The sequence below is a fragment of the Garra rufa genome, chromosome 16 (genome assembly GCF_049309525.1).
Source record: "Garra rufa chromosome 16, GarRuf1.0, whole genome shotgun sequence".
Taxonomy (NCBI): Eukaryota; Metazoa; Chordata; class Actinopteri; order Cypriniformes; family Cyprinidae; genus Garra; species Garra rufa.
This window is the reverse complement of record NC_133376.1, coordinates 2,952,047-2,966,368: the sequence shown is the minus strand read 5'-3', so window position 1 is coordinate 2,966,368 and position 14,322 is coordinate 2,952,047. Positions and strand designations below refer to the sequence as shown.

Sequence of the window (14,322 nt, the reverse complement as noted above, 5' to 3'; positions counted from 1 at the left end):
AGACCAATTCTGTGGGGAAAAACACGGACTTGGCAACCCTGCATCCAACACGAGCTGCTGGAGTTAATGTCATTGCACACGAGTATGAAATTTTCGTCCGAGATTTTTGCACGTTAAAGAAAAATACAGGTTATGTTAATCGAGTTTACACACTGCCTCTGAAACTTTCGTCCGTTATAAAAAAAATTTGGATCATGTTTGATTTTCTGCATTTTCGCATCCATAATAAGCATTTCGATAAGGATGGCGAATATGAGAAAACTATAAAAAAAAAAACATACGAAAATCGGACTCAATGTACAATGACCTTTAGATTTGAATGATCACGGATCGAAAGTAAAGAGAGATGACAAACATAGACTGGAGGATTTGCTGCAATCTTGTACTCACTGACAAATATCTATTATAAGATGTGCTGCTCCCTTTACACAGAGTGTGCCTTATCGCAAAATCGAAAGTAAAAGTAAACAGCGCGAGCACTCAGTTAAAAGTTTCTATACCCAGCATATTGAAAGTGAGAAAATTGTATACAATATTAGAATATTTGAGGCTGCGCCGATAAGTAAAAAATATGGAACTCAACTAAATATCGCGCCAATTTTGTGATTGACTATTCGCGGAGAATTTAGTAACATCAATGATTCTAGTAAGCTCAGGCCGGTCGCGTTCGCCTTGCGCCCGCACAATTTCTGATCCGCTGTGTAAATCCTTTTTTTTGCCACTCCGCCCCTGGTATAGGCTACAGGCCCGACCTTTCTTCCTGATGTTTCACCAGTCGTTTAATGGCCACTACCCTTTTACCTACCACCTGCAAAGCTGATACGAATATGTTTTACTTTTTTATTTGCAACAAGATACAGAATAAGGACATGTATTCAGACCACAACTGAATGTTTGAAGAAAATTTAAAGGTTGTATCAGCGATTTCTAGCCTAAAACATAAAGTGTCAATTTCAGCTGACCTTTCTTCACGATCCGCTCGCTGCCTGCCCCATAAATTGTCTGTGAAAAAAACGCGTCTCTCTGGTCAGCCTAGGGTCCGAGATATGCCAAAAAAACAATCGGCACTACCAACCTTTCCACAGATCAACAAACAGTGTTCCAACCAATCAGCGTCAGGGGTTTGGTGTTGTGGACTTTCGCTCCGCCTCCCTCACATCCCTGCACCAGTAGGAAAGTCCACAACACCAAACCCCTGACGCTGATTGGTTGGAACACTGTTTGTTTATCTGTGGAAAGGTTGGTAGTGCTGATTTTTTTTTGGCATATCTCGGACCCTAGGCTGACCAGAGAGACGCGGTTTTTTCACAGACAATTTATGGGGCAGGCAGCGAGCGGATCGTGAAGAAAGCTCAGCTGAAATTGACACTTTATGTTTCAGGCTAGAAATCGCTGATACAACCTTTAATGCCTTATTATTTAGAATTAGCTATTATTGATGTAAATGCAGCCGTTCAGGGCACATAATTGATTTATTACGGTATTGACGGTATTAGAAAATCCATGTCGTGGCGCAATGTCACACCGGTGCTGACTATGACACCCCTAATTTTTATACTCTACACAGAGTACACACAGAGCTAGACAAGACAAGCATTTTAGGTTAAAAAGTATATAAATTGTAATTATTATTATTTTTTTTTTTTGGAAAATAACCGATCATTTTGCTAGAAAAGACCCTCCTTCCTCAGCTGGGATCATTTAGAGCCCTTTGAAGCTGCATTTAAACTGCATTTTAAAAGTTCAAACTCCGGGTCACCATAGAAGCCCATTATATGGAGAGAAATCCTGAAATGTTTTCCTCAGAAAACAGAATTACTTTACGACTGAAGAAAGAAAGACACAAACATCTTGGATGACAAGGGGGTGAGTACATTATCTGTACATTTTTGTTCTGAAAGTGAACTACTCCTTTAAGCTAAGAATAAGGGCGGGTTGACCTCATTGCTATGGATGATGTCAGAATGCTTATTAACTATGCACACTGTGGTTGGCTGATAGGGGAGGGGTCTCTGTCAGAGATTCATTCATAAAAAATATTGCATAATAATGTAATATTTTGTTGCCATACTTAAAGGTTTGAAAATAAAAATGTTGCACGTTTAAATAAAGATTTTAAAATGCAGGCTAAGTGTCACTAATTAAATAAGTACACTGTAAAAAATGTTTTTCTTACATAGATTTTTTGCCTGGTTTCCAGCCAAAATATCTAAAATGTCTTAAATCAAAAAGGATTTTCTAGAGGAGTAAAAATTATTGTTTTCAGAAAAAAGTCAAACTTAAGTGCATTTTTGCTTGAAACAAGCAAAATAATCTGCCAATGGGATGAGAAAAATAATCTTGTTTTCTGTTTGAAGTAAAAAATAAAAAAAAAAGTGCTTGTTCTAAGCAAAAACTTAAGCAAAATTTTGACTTGTTTTTTCTGAAAACAAGAAAATAATTTTTACTTGTCCAGAAAATCCTTCTTGATTTAAGAATTTTTTGATATTTTGGCTGGAAACAAGGCAAAAAAAAAATCTAAGTAAGAAAAGCTTTTTTTGCAGTGTATATGTTCAGCTAATTGTTAGGCTATTACAGGTGTGCTTCTCGTAAACAATTAGAGGATATGAACATAAACAGCCTTTTAATTAACAGAGGAGAATAATCATGGCTGATAGTAAGACTTGCAAACGTAGAAGAAAACCAAACTGGATATTTGTTAATGAAAACATAGATATAAAGAACTGGAGTTGTGGTGATAACCTCCAAAACCAAAAAAGATGTGTGGGAAAACATGTGTGTGCAAATAAATGCAGCGTTTCTAAAATGTTTATGTTCTGAGGCAGATAACCAGCAACAGCTATTTTAAGCCTGCTGGGAAAAAACAACACAAACCATCACAGCATTTGTAATAGTTTTACTGGTTTTAATGGTAACTGTAATGTGTCTGTTGGTTTCTACTGGCAATTGGTTGCCTTCTCTTGGAGGCTTGTTAAAACCACTAAATCCTAATGGAACATGTCCAAAAACACACTACAGAAAACCATTTTTAAATGGTTTACATGGTTAAAAGTTGGTTTGTAATGGTATTTGTAGAATTTCTGTGATGGTCTGTGTTGTTTTTTTCAGCAGGGAGGATAGTTTGTGATTTGGTCTTAGTGACTTAAAGAAGTCCTCTTCACTACTAACATTGCACAAATGTAGGAGTAGTTTTAGTGCTAAAACGCTGCTTCTCCTAAATCAGCAATTTATGAGCTACTTTTAGCCCTAAGATGTTTTGTGAATCCGGGCCTAGGTTCATAATCACAAGCCTTCATTCTGTCCAGGAAAGCAGAAATCTGGGCCGCATTTATAAAGATGTCCAAATGTTCCTACAAATGATTTATAAAATGTCCTTATGCATAAGAAGTGTTTCTAAATGCATCTCTTTTTGCAGTGTATCTTAAATTCAAGTGCATCCATCTACAGAACACCCACGAAAATTAAAAAGTACAGCACTGGGCAAGAAAATCGAGGCACGCTATTGGAAGATGAACACTAGGCATAGTCAACATATGTGTGTAAGTGTTTGTGTTAGAGATATTCCAGGAATTAATAAACGTAATGAACTAATTCAGTGACATAATTATGAGAAAGCAGTTAGTAGTTGCCTTTAAAGGATTTGTTCACTTTCAGAACAAAAATTTACAGATAATTTACTCACCCTCTTGTCATCCAAGATGTCCATGTCTTTCTTTCTTCAATTGTAAAGAAATGTTTTTTGAGGAAAAAACATAGTGGACTTTAATGGTGCCCAGAGTTTGAACTTTCAAAATGCAGTTTAAATGCAGCTTCAAAGGACTCTAAATGATCTCAGCCGAGGAAGAAGAGTCTTATCTAGTGAAACGATCTGTTATTTTCTAAAAAAAAAAAAAAAAAACTTCCAATTTAAATACGTTTTAAAATTAAATTCTTGTCTTGTCTAGCTCTGAACTGTGTGTATCCCGGTTCAAGACAGTTAGGGTCTGTCTAAAAACTCCCATCTCATTTTCTTCTCAAACTTTAAAATAACCCTACATCGCTGCAGAAGAACCAGTGTTTATGGAGTGAACATGCAAAGGTCAATCACCTTTTACAAAAAAAAAAAAAAAAAAAAAAAAAAAAAAGGATAAAACTGTGATGTAGGACAATTTTAAAGGTGGATGAGAAAATGAGACGGGAGTTTTCAACATACCCTAACTGTCTTGAACCGGAGTACAGAGTTGACGCAGAGCTAGACAAGATGAGCATTTGAGGTTAAAAAATATAGGAAAAGTTTTTTGTTTTTGTTTTTTTTTACCAATTGTTTAGCTAAATAAGACTCTTCTTCCTTGGCTGGAATCATTTAGAGTCCTTTGAAGCTGCATTTAAACTGCATTTTGGGGGCACCATTGAAGTCCACTATATCTAAAACAATTCTGAAATGTTTTCCTCAAAAAACTATTTCTTTACAACTGAAAAAAAGAAAGACGTGTGAAAATCTTGGATGACAAGGGGGTCAGTACATTATCTGTAAATTCTTTAATGAATGTATACTGAACATTTACATTACAATATTGTTGGTTCATTTTAATTTACTGATATAAGCGCACAAGGTTTGCGCACATGCTCTTCATTTGCTTTTCGCATAACATTCTCACATCAGTTTTTCCCTTAATAAATCCTAGTTTATTCCACACTTTTGAACTAGGGTGGAATTTAGGTTCAAATGTTTGTACATTTTATAAATAAGGCCCCTGGACCTTCAGAGGAAAACACTGAGATGAAAGATTTCTTGGTTGTGGTGAACTACTCAAGAAAAGCTGGATGCCATCTGATGAACAAGCTTCTGTCCAAGACAACAGTTTTAAAGCGAGTGACTGAAGACATTCCCTGAGAAAAACCTTGGGCGACCTCCAGGAAAGAGTAGTGTGTGTAAAAGATCTTATTCAGCGCACTCACAAGAGAGCACTAAACCAGGTTAGGAAACATGATAACACACCGGCCCCAGGATATCCAGAGAAAAAAGCAGGATGAAAGACTCAAGATGAGATGAACTCTGTGAAGAGATTAGAGCCTGAATATTGTGTACAACGACAAACGAACAAACTTTTTGTTTGGTTCTTAACTAAATTCCCAAAGGACATGCTGTCTGTAGGCTGAAACTAACACACATTCATCTCACAACTCAACTATTAGTAATTAGAGGAGGAAATCAAACTACACCTCACTGGGTAGCAGCACAGCTGGCATTGAGTGCTGCAGGGATGATGTATTGTTGTAGGTACAACTTTGAAAATTAAGTTTGTACTATAGTCAGTGGGTTTTGGAATGTGTTTTAGGTTAAACGCCTGAATCAAGGCCTGTGGTGAACACAAGCTCAAGATGTTTTTGTGTTTTATTACATTAAGGTACATCAGTAGCACCCCCTTTTGTTTTTTAAAGTTTTACTTGTCTTAAAAAAAAGGCTGTTTGGGACAAACGTCACGCCAAACAAGTCTACTCATCTACTCACAAGTTTAAAGGCCAAAATATGCTTTGGTTTTTACTAGGGGTGGGCATAGATTAATTTTTTTAATCTAGATTAATCTAGATTAAATCTTGGAATTAATCTAGATTAATCTAGATTAAAATGGCTAATTTGAATTCTGAAGGCATTCAGAATATGTGTGCTACCCAAATAATGACTAAAAGTAAGTCTTTGAGAATGGATCATAAAGCTCATAAAGCTGTTCTATGATAATTTGTTGATGAAAATAAATTATGTTCAATAAGATGTACTTGTGTTTACTAACTAACTAACAATGAAATTATTTTTTCTACCTATTAGATTGTGTTTTTTTTAACGTCAACACCTACCCAACCCTAAATTTAGCCCTTACTGTAATAAAAAAAAAACAGTATTATTGTTGTACAGTGTGATAAAAATATACATCTACATATAAATATCTATGGTAGCCAGTGTTTCCCCTACGTTTCCAGCTTTGGGGGCGGGGGGGGGTTACATGTTACACCGTACTTTTATTTTGACAGGTTGCCGTGAAGTTTCTGTGTCATACAGTATGATATGATGCTAGTTTTCTCAAATGAAACGGTAAAAGTGACACTCACAGCAGTTTGGGAGATTGAGTTTATCTGTTCATGTGAGATGCAAATGCCAAAAATTACCGGGAGCGTCACGTGTGTTTCAGTATGCGTGTAGTAAAAGCTCGTCTCCACCATTCATTCATACAGCTAGGCAAACGGAACATATCGGATTCATATTAAAACGGTCTTTTTGCATTTCAGTTTTCACAGACACTAGTCCATATCGCGATTTGAATTAAGTGACAGACCAACATTTGATTTATGAATCCAAAAAACGACGAATTTACGTGGCATTTCGCTATAGTAGATTCGGTTTTTATGAATGGAGGACGACGCGACCCCGTCTGTGTTTTGGCGGAGGAGACGTAAACGCGCGACCATATTCTATAGTCTTCTTCGGTATACATCCGCGTTAAACTATCAAGGTGAAAGTCATCATAGCTTGCGTAGTTTAGACCCAGCTCCCAACCCAAATTTGAGAATAGATTAACGGCGATATTTTTTTTATCGCACGATAAGAGTCTCACGTTAACGCAGCACGTTAACGCCGATAACGGCCCACCACTAGTTTTTACACATACACGAGGATCAGTATACAGTGCATTTGGCACAAATTTTGTCACCAGAATAATATGCGCACCACCAGATTTTTGTAATTGCACACTTTTCACTTTAACCTGGTTTTGCACTAATCAGTTGTTCCACAAGGTGGCAGCAATGTCACAGTTTGCTGTTTCGCAGAAGAAAATAAAAGAGATGGCACAACAGCAACAACAAAATATGAGACTGCAACAAGGCTGTGTCCACCAAACCATTTTGAAAACACCTAGCTGTAAGCAATAGAGAGCACTTCTTGAAACGCTTTGGTTGCTATAATACGAAATATCCGCTGAAATGAAATGTTTCTCCAGGCATTATTTTTCATAACAATACTGTGGTAGACTGGGAATTCACTCTGGTGGTCAAGTGGCCTAACAGTTGACCACATTGACAAGCACCTGTGTAAGCAGGTTATGGGACAGCCGCAATCTGACCAATCGGATCAATCAGCGCAGATTAGCTTCACATAAAAGGGGTTTGGGGTTTCGTTGAGCAAATCGTGTGGGAGTCATTGAGCAAATACAGTAAAAAAATAAATGCATATTAAAAGACAATTAAAGTGTTTGTTTTTTTTGACTATGCATGCATGTCAACCTGTTGTTGGGGACTTCCAAAACCAAAATATTAACCTTTCATAATCCATAATAGGGGTACTTTAAGAGACTTTTAGACACCATATTTCCGGTTTTTGCTGAATTTCACCAATAAAAATCATTCCAAACACAGCCACAGTAGTGTTTTGCATCTCTAAGCAAGATGGTGTTTCGTTCCTGAATGTACTAACAGTTTAAATGATTCGGTTCAATCGCAATGTCTCACTTAACAGTGACTTGCTGCCACCTACTGGCAGTTTTAATTTCACATTTAAAGTATCTTTTTATTTTTATCAGTATTCAACGTATTCTGAGCTGCATCAAACAGTGTGTAAACACAACAAAATGCCACTTCAGATGCAGCTTCTGTGTTTCCACTGCATTGCAAAGACGAATTTTGTTGATACTTTTTCATTTAATTTGTAGCAGCCCAAATGTAAGAATTTGACTCAAAAGATGATGGACTCTTTTAGAAAAAAATGGCTTTATAAAACGTAAAAATATATTTAAACGTATTGGAAAAGATGGATTTCTATCACTTCTGTGAACTGATTGCACAGAATTTGAAGAATATCAAAAAATTCAGGAGTCAGCTGTCCAAAATTTATAAAACGTGCTCATTTGTGAACATTTTTGTTGCTCACAGATCTTATTTTCTGCAATAATGCAGAAGCCAATGGAACAATCCTTTTGTGTTTTTGTCGAGGGAACCAGGATGATGCTAGTCTCAGACATTACACCCACAAATGGTTTTATGCATTAGGCACACAAAATAGAAAAAACTTTGGGAGTTTCAAAGCAGTCATCTGATTGGTTGAATTCTACAGCATTTCTGAGAGATGCGTGTTGTGTTCTTTAACTGTTCGCCTGGAAATAAAACTGTTGTGATGCCAAACCCCCTCACAGAAGAAAAACACATCTTTTCAGAAGTATGTGAATTTTGACGACTGAAGACGATGTTCTTTAAAGGATTAATTCAATTTTTAAGAACAAAAATGTACAGGTGATGTACTCACCCCCTTGTCATCTAAGAAGTTTATGTCTATCTTTTTTCAGTTGTAAATAAATTATGTTTTTGAGGAAAACATTTCAGGATTTCTCTCCATATAATGGATATTTATGGTGCCTTTAAGTTTGAACTTTCCAAAATGCAGTTTAAATGAAGCTTCAAAGGACTCTAAACAATCCCAGATGAGGAAGAAGGGTCTTATCTAGCGAAACGATCGGTTATTTCCTAAACAAAATGACAATTTACATATTTTTTAACCCCAAATGCTCGTCTTGGCTGGTCTCTGTGATGTGCATGCGTGGTCTGTGTGATCCGGGTCAATACAGTTAGGGGATGCCCAAAAACTCCCATTTTGTTTTCGTCTTCAACTTTAAAATCATCCTACATCACTGCAGAAGTACCGACCCAGTGTTTAAAAAATGAACATACAAGGAAGATCAAATGTCCTTTACAAAAAAAAAAAAAAAGGTAAAACAGCAATGTAGGATGATTTTGAAGTTGAAGACGAAAACGTGATGGGAGTTTTTGGACATATCCTAACTGTATTGCCCCGGATCACACAGAATATGCATGCGCATTGCAGAGACGAGACAAGACGAGCATTTAAGGTTAAAAACTATATACATTTTCAATTTGTTTAGAAAACAACCGATAGTTTCACTAGATAAGACCCTTCTTCCTCGACTGGGATCGTTTAGAGCCCTTTGAAGCTGCATTTTGGAAGTTCAAACTTACATTTAAGTCCATTATATGCATAGAAATCCTGAAATGTTTTCCTCAAAAAACTATTTCTTTATGACTGAAGAAAAAGACAAACATCTTGGATGACAAGGGGGTGAGTACATTATCTGTACATTTTTGTTCTGGAAGTGAACTTCTCCTTTAATGAACGATTTACTGGTTGCACGCTGGTCTATTATAGGGACCTTGACTCTACATTAATGCCTCTAAACATGAAGCTGAACAAAACTAACTGTGATTCGCTGCTTTATATGTCATAAGACAGCCCCTTAGGCAGGCCTTGGCCAATGTAAGCTGCCGTCAGTCTGAATGTCCAGTTACGCACAACTTGTGAGCTAGTCTACAAAAATGCGTCATCACTGTAGTGCTCTCTAAAAGATGTGCTATAGTGGCCCAAACTGCCACTGCCGGAACAACAGGTTTTAAGAACAGACTAACAGTGTGAGAGATAAAGGATGGGACGGGAGGAGAAACTGACCCAGCAGTGTATTGTCAGTTCAACAATGGTTTAGGGTGAGGGAGTGATCACACAGAAACCAGACACACACACCTGTGCATGGGGTTGTGGACACCGGTGCCCTTAAAAGAGTGTGTTAATGGCACATCATCATCTTTACACAGCTGTACGGAGGACTGGGGATGAGGGTGAAGGTGAAGGTGAAGGAGCGGGGTACCAACCTGTGGGGGACTGGGGCAGACGGGACGTGCGGTTGCCTGAGCTCTGTAAGTTAGCCTCCATGCTGCGGCTGTTTCTGACTGCCTCCAGAGACTGCAGGCTGCTGCGCGGGGTCAGGTTAGGCATGCTGTGCCTGAGCTCCTCTGAAAACCACACACACGGCCTGCTTAACACACCACCTGCCCACTGACAACACTCCAAACACACAAGGAACGCATGCAGATCCCTCTCCTTTCTAGAAGAGTGCAATCCCAGATAGCACACGTACGTCTGCAAGATGTCTGTTAAAGATCTCTCAATCTGGAAAGCATCTGCTGTGTACAAACGTCTGGCAGACGCCTGTAAGAATTCATAAACATCTTAAAGACATTTAATAGACGTCTATTTGACATCTGATAGGAAACGTCCAATAGACGTATTGCAGATGAGCAAACTACGTCTTGCAGATGTAAATCCAGACAAATAGACATCTCCAAGATGTATGTGTGCTATCTTGTGTTGAGGTGTTTTCCATAGGGTTACTTATAAAGTGTATTCTGACCCATAGACCCAATTAGACAGGCAGTTTCAGAGTTTTTATGACCTCTGAACATCTCTTCATATGTGACAACACACACATGTGCTTTGTTGCGAGCTGCAGCTTTGATGTCAAATCCAACACAGTCAATTAAAGCATCTGGAAAGTGCCACTCGAGGTATTAAGACTAAAATGATCAGGGACTTTCAGCTCCATTTTATCATTGGGTCTTCGAGTATTTAGGAATAACAATATCTATCCAGCTCTCACCTTACCTCACCACAAAGTTTCTAATCACCCAACGGGCACGATTGTGGTGTAAATTCAGGCAGTTATATGTAGCTTCAGGTTTCTGGGATCAAAATGAGCTGTTTTTTTGTTTTGTTTTTTTCAGCCAAAAAGACCATTTGATGGTCTTTTTGGACGTTTTGAGTTCTGTAAGTTACAGTGTGTTTTATAGTAAATTTACTTCTGATATTACCACCTGATTTTCCTTGAATAAAGGGCCATGAAATGGAAAATCTAAATGATATTCACATAAAGAGGTAAACATGCTGCCAGTTTTGTATCTCAAAGCTTTGTTTTCCACCTCTCTAAACGCCAGAGTTTGTTTTTACTTCTAGAAGCTTTCCAAAAGTCTACCAATTAATAGATAAGTATCATAATAGCTACAATTATTCATGAGATCATATAGTGCATTGTAGGGTGCATTACAAAGCATAATTAATGCACAATTTATGAATCATATTATACAAAGGCTTTAAGTGAAGTGTCACCAAATATTGAGTTTTAATATCAGCAGGTATTTACCTGTGTTTCTGAAAGACGTAATGACCCATTTAATTAGTGTTTCTGATTCAAAATGATTAAAAATGAGGATGGTAAATGTGACCCTGTACCACTAAAACCAGTCATAAGGATATTTTTTTGAAATAGAGATTTATTCATCATCTGAAAGCTGAAGTTTTCCATTGATGCATGGTTTGTTAGGATAGGGCAATATTTGGTCCAGATACAACTATTTGAAAATTTGGAATCTGAGTAAATATTGAGAAAAATCACCTTTAAAGTTGTGAAATGAAGCTCTTAGCAATGCATATTACTAATCAAAAATTAATAACAATAAATAAATAATAAAAGAAAAATCAATAATTTTGACCCATGCAATGTGTTTTTGGATATTGCTACAAATATACCTGTGCTACTTAAGACCGTTTTTGTGGTCCAGGGTCACATATTTGAACATTTTGGAGCAAAAACATGATTATCTAACTTCCAGAAACATAATGTAAAGATCTGAACATTCATTTCACAAGCCTTTAAACGATCATTCTTTGTTCATTTTGAAACAGTGTCATTAGATGATCAGTGCATCCATTATTTGGTTCATCAATCAGCATCAAAATCAATATAACTTAAAGGATTAGTTCACCCTAAAATGACAATTAGCCCACTATTTACTTATACACCTAGGATGCCTGGAGGGACTTTCTTCTTTTAGACAAATCCAGTCAGTTATATTAAAAAATGTCCTGGCATTTCCAAACTGTAGAATTGCATGGGGAGGTTTTTCTCTTTCTCAGTCAAAAACAAGTCCAATAAAGTGCATCCATCCATAATAAAAAGTGTCTCACACGGCTTCAGAAATGCAACAGGAGGCCTTTATTCACTCCCTGGAGCTGTGTGAGACCCTATTATGGATCGACGCACTTTATTGGACTTGTTTTGGACTGATGAAAAGAAACTCCCACCCATGCAATTCTAAAGATTGGAAATGTCAGGATAATTTTTAATACTCCAACTCCAACTTGATTCATCTGAAAGTCATATACACCTAGGATGCCTGGAGGGTGAGTAAATAATGGGCTAGTTTTCATTTTTGGGTGAACTAGTCCTTTAACAAAGGGTTCCCACCAGCCTCGTGTCTAGCATAAATCACTAATTTCATATCTGATGGAGACAAAATGAAAAAGCCGGCGTGTCCTACCCTCACTCTTCACCCCTGGGCCCTGCAGGGAGCGGCGGGACATGCGTGGACGTGGGGCGGCCAGGCGGTTGTACTCGGCCAGTGTGCTGGGAGAGAGGCAGCGGGGCGAGCTGTGGGGCGAGGGCGAGTAGCGCTGGAGCCGCTGTGGTAGAGAGCAGCACTCATCCTCCTCATCCTCCAGACTGTAGGTGTCGAACTCCTGATCGCTGTAGGTGCCTCGCCGCAGAGACTGCAAGGAGGCAGAGGAGCTGCGGCGCGAGGCAGAGGTAGAGGCGTAGTCCTGCCGCAGACCTTAAAAAAAACACACACAAAAAACAAGCTCAGTTTGAAGCTGTGACATCAGTAGCACTATTTTAAGTCAAAAATGAAAGCCTTGAAGTCGGTATATACTAATATACAGTTGAAGTCAAAAGTTAACATAAACCTTGCAGAATTTGCTAAATGTTAAATATGACCAAAATAAGAGGGATCATACAAAATGCATGTTGTTTTTTTATTTATCACATAAAAGACGTTTACATATAGTCCAGAAGAGATAAAAATTTATAAAAATGACCCCGTTCAAAAGTTTTCATAATACTGTGTGTGTTTTTTTGTTTAGTGATAGTTGTTCATGAGTCCCTTGTTTGTCCTGAACAGTTAAACTGTCTGCTGTTCTTCAGAAAAGTCCTTCAGGTCCCACAAATTCTTTGGTTTTCCAGCATTTTTTTGTATTATAACCCTTTCCAACAATGACTGTATGATTTTGAGATCCATCTTTTCACACTGAGGACAACTGAGGGATTCATATGCAACTATTACAGAAGGCTCAAACGCTCACTGATGCTCCAGAAGGAAACATGATGCATTAAGAGCTGGGGGTGAAAACTTTTGAATGGAATGAAGATGTGTACATTTTTCTTATTTTGCCTAAATATCATTTTTTTTTATCATTTAGTACTGCCCTTCAGAAGCTACAGAAGATACTTACATGTTTCCCAGACGACAAAAGTTAAATTCACCCTGATATTCAAATTCTCTTAATGCATGTTTTTCCTTCTGGAGCATCAGTGAACGATTGAAGCTTCTGTAATAGTTGCATATGAGTCCCTCTGTTGTCCTCAGTGTGAAAAGATGGATCTCAAAATCATACAGTCATTGTTGGAAAGGGTTATAATAAAAAAAATGCTGGAAAACCAAAGAATTATGGGATCGTAAGAATTTTTCTGAAGAACAGCAGGCAGTTTAACTGTTCAGGACAAACATGCATTAACAATAAACAGCAACATGTGCACTTTCCTTCTTTGAAACAAAGAGGACCATCCCACCAGTTCATACAATATACAATGATGGGTGCGTGAGGAGGCACTCGTCACAAAACGTAAAGCAGCATGATATACATAATCCAACTTTTTAAGTGAAGATAAACTTGCATGCATATAGATCACATCGCCATAATCTAATACTGAAAGGAAACAACTCTGTATAATTCTTTTTCTTGCTTTAAAAGGAAAACATTTCTTTAAACGAAAAAGAAAACCCAACTTTAATCTAAGCTTTTTTAAAAGTTTTTCGATATGTATCTGAAATCCTAATTTGTCATCTAACCATATACTCAAGTATTTATAACAATTTACTCTTTCAATAGTTTCTCCTAATAAAGTTAAAATAGGACGAACTGTTTCAGTGCGACGAGTGAAAAGCATGTATTTTGTTTTCTTTGAGTATAAAACCAGTTTTAAGTTGGATAATGATAATTGCAATAACTGAAAAGATTCTTGCAAAAGCTTAATGGCTTGATTCGCCGAATGTGCTACTGTATATATAATTGTGTCATCAGCATATAAATGAATTCTAGCTGAGGTTATCCCACAACCAAGGTCATTAATATAAATAGAAAATAAAAATGGGGCTAAAATCGAACCCTGTGGAACACCTTTTATTATTTTTAATTCATTTGAAGTAAAGCTTTCTACTGAGACACATTGAGTTCTTTCTGTTAGATAATTATTGAACCAATTTAGAGTCATTTCACTAAAACCTATACAGCTTAATCTCTGTAATAAAGTATTAAGAATCACTTAAACTTATGTAAACTTATGAACATGGTCATTTTTATAATTTTAACTATTATTTTCTCTTGTAGACTACATGTAA

At 37.2% G+C, this 14,322-nt stretch overlaps 1 protein-coding gene across 3 annotated transcripts in view; it reads right to left on the bottom strand.

Moving 5' to 3' along the window:
• The window catches only part of LOC141288606 (SLAIN motif-containing protein-like), a 40,361-nt gene that overhangs the window by 2,113 nt on the left and 23,926 nt on the right, over nt 1-14,322 (bottom strand). For 2 of the 3 annotated variants that reach the window (XM_073820768.1, XM_073820767.1), the window contains exons 6-7: nt 12,187-12,477; nt 9,685-9,825 (exon numbers count right to left, since the gene is read on the bottom strand). In XM_073820768.1, coding sequence (XP_073676869.1) covers nt 9,685-9,825; nt 12,187-12,477 — 432 coding nt within the window. The remainder of the gene's footprint in view (nt 1-9,684; nt 9,826-12,186; nt 12,478-14,322) is intronic. The other variant, XM_073820769.1, reaches the window with a different exon arrangement.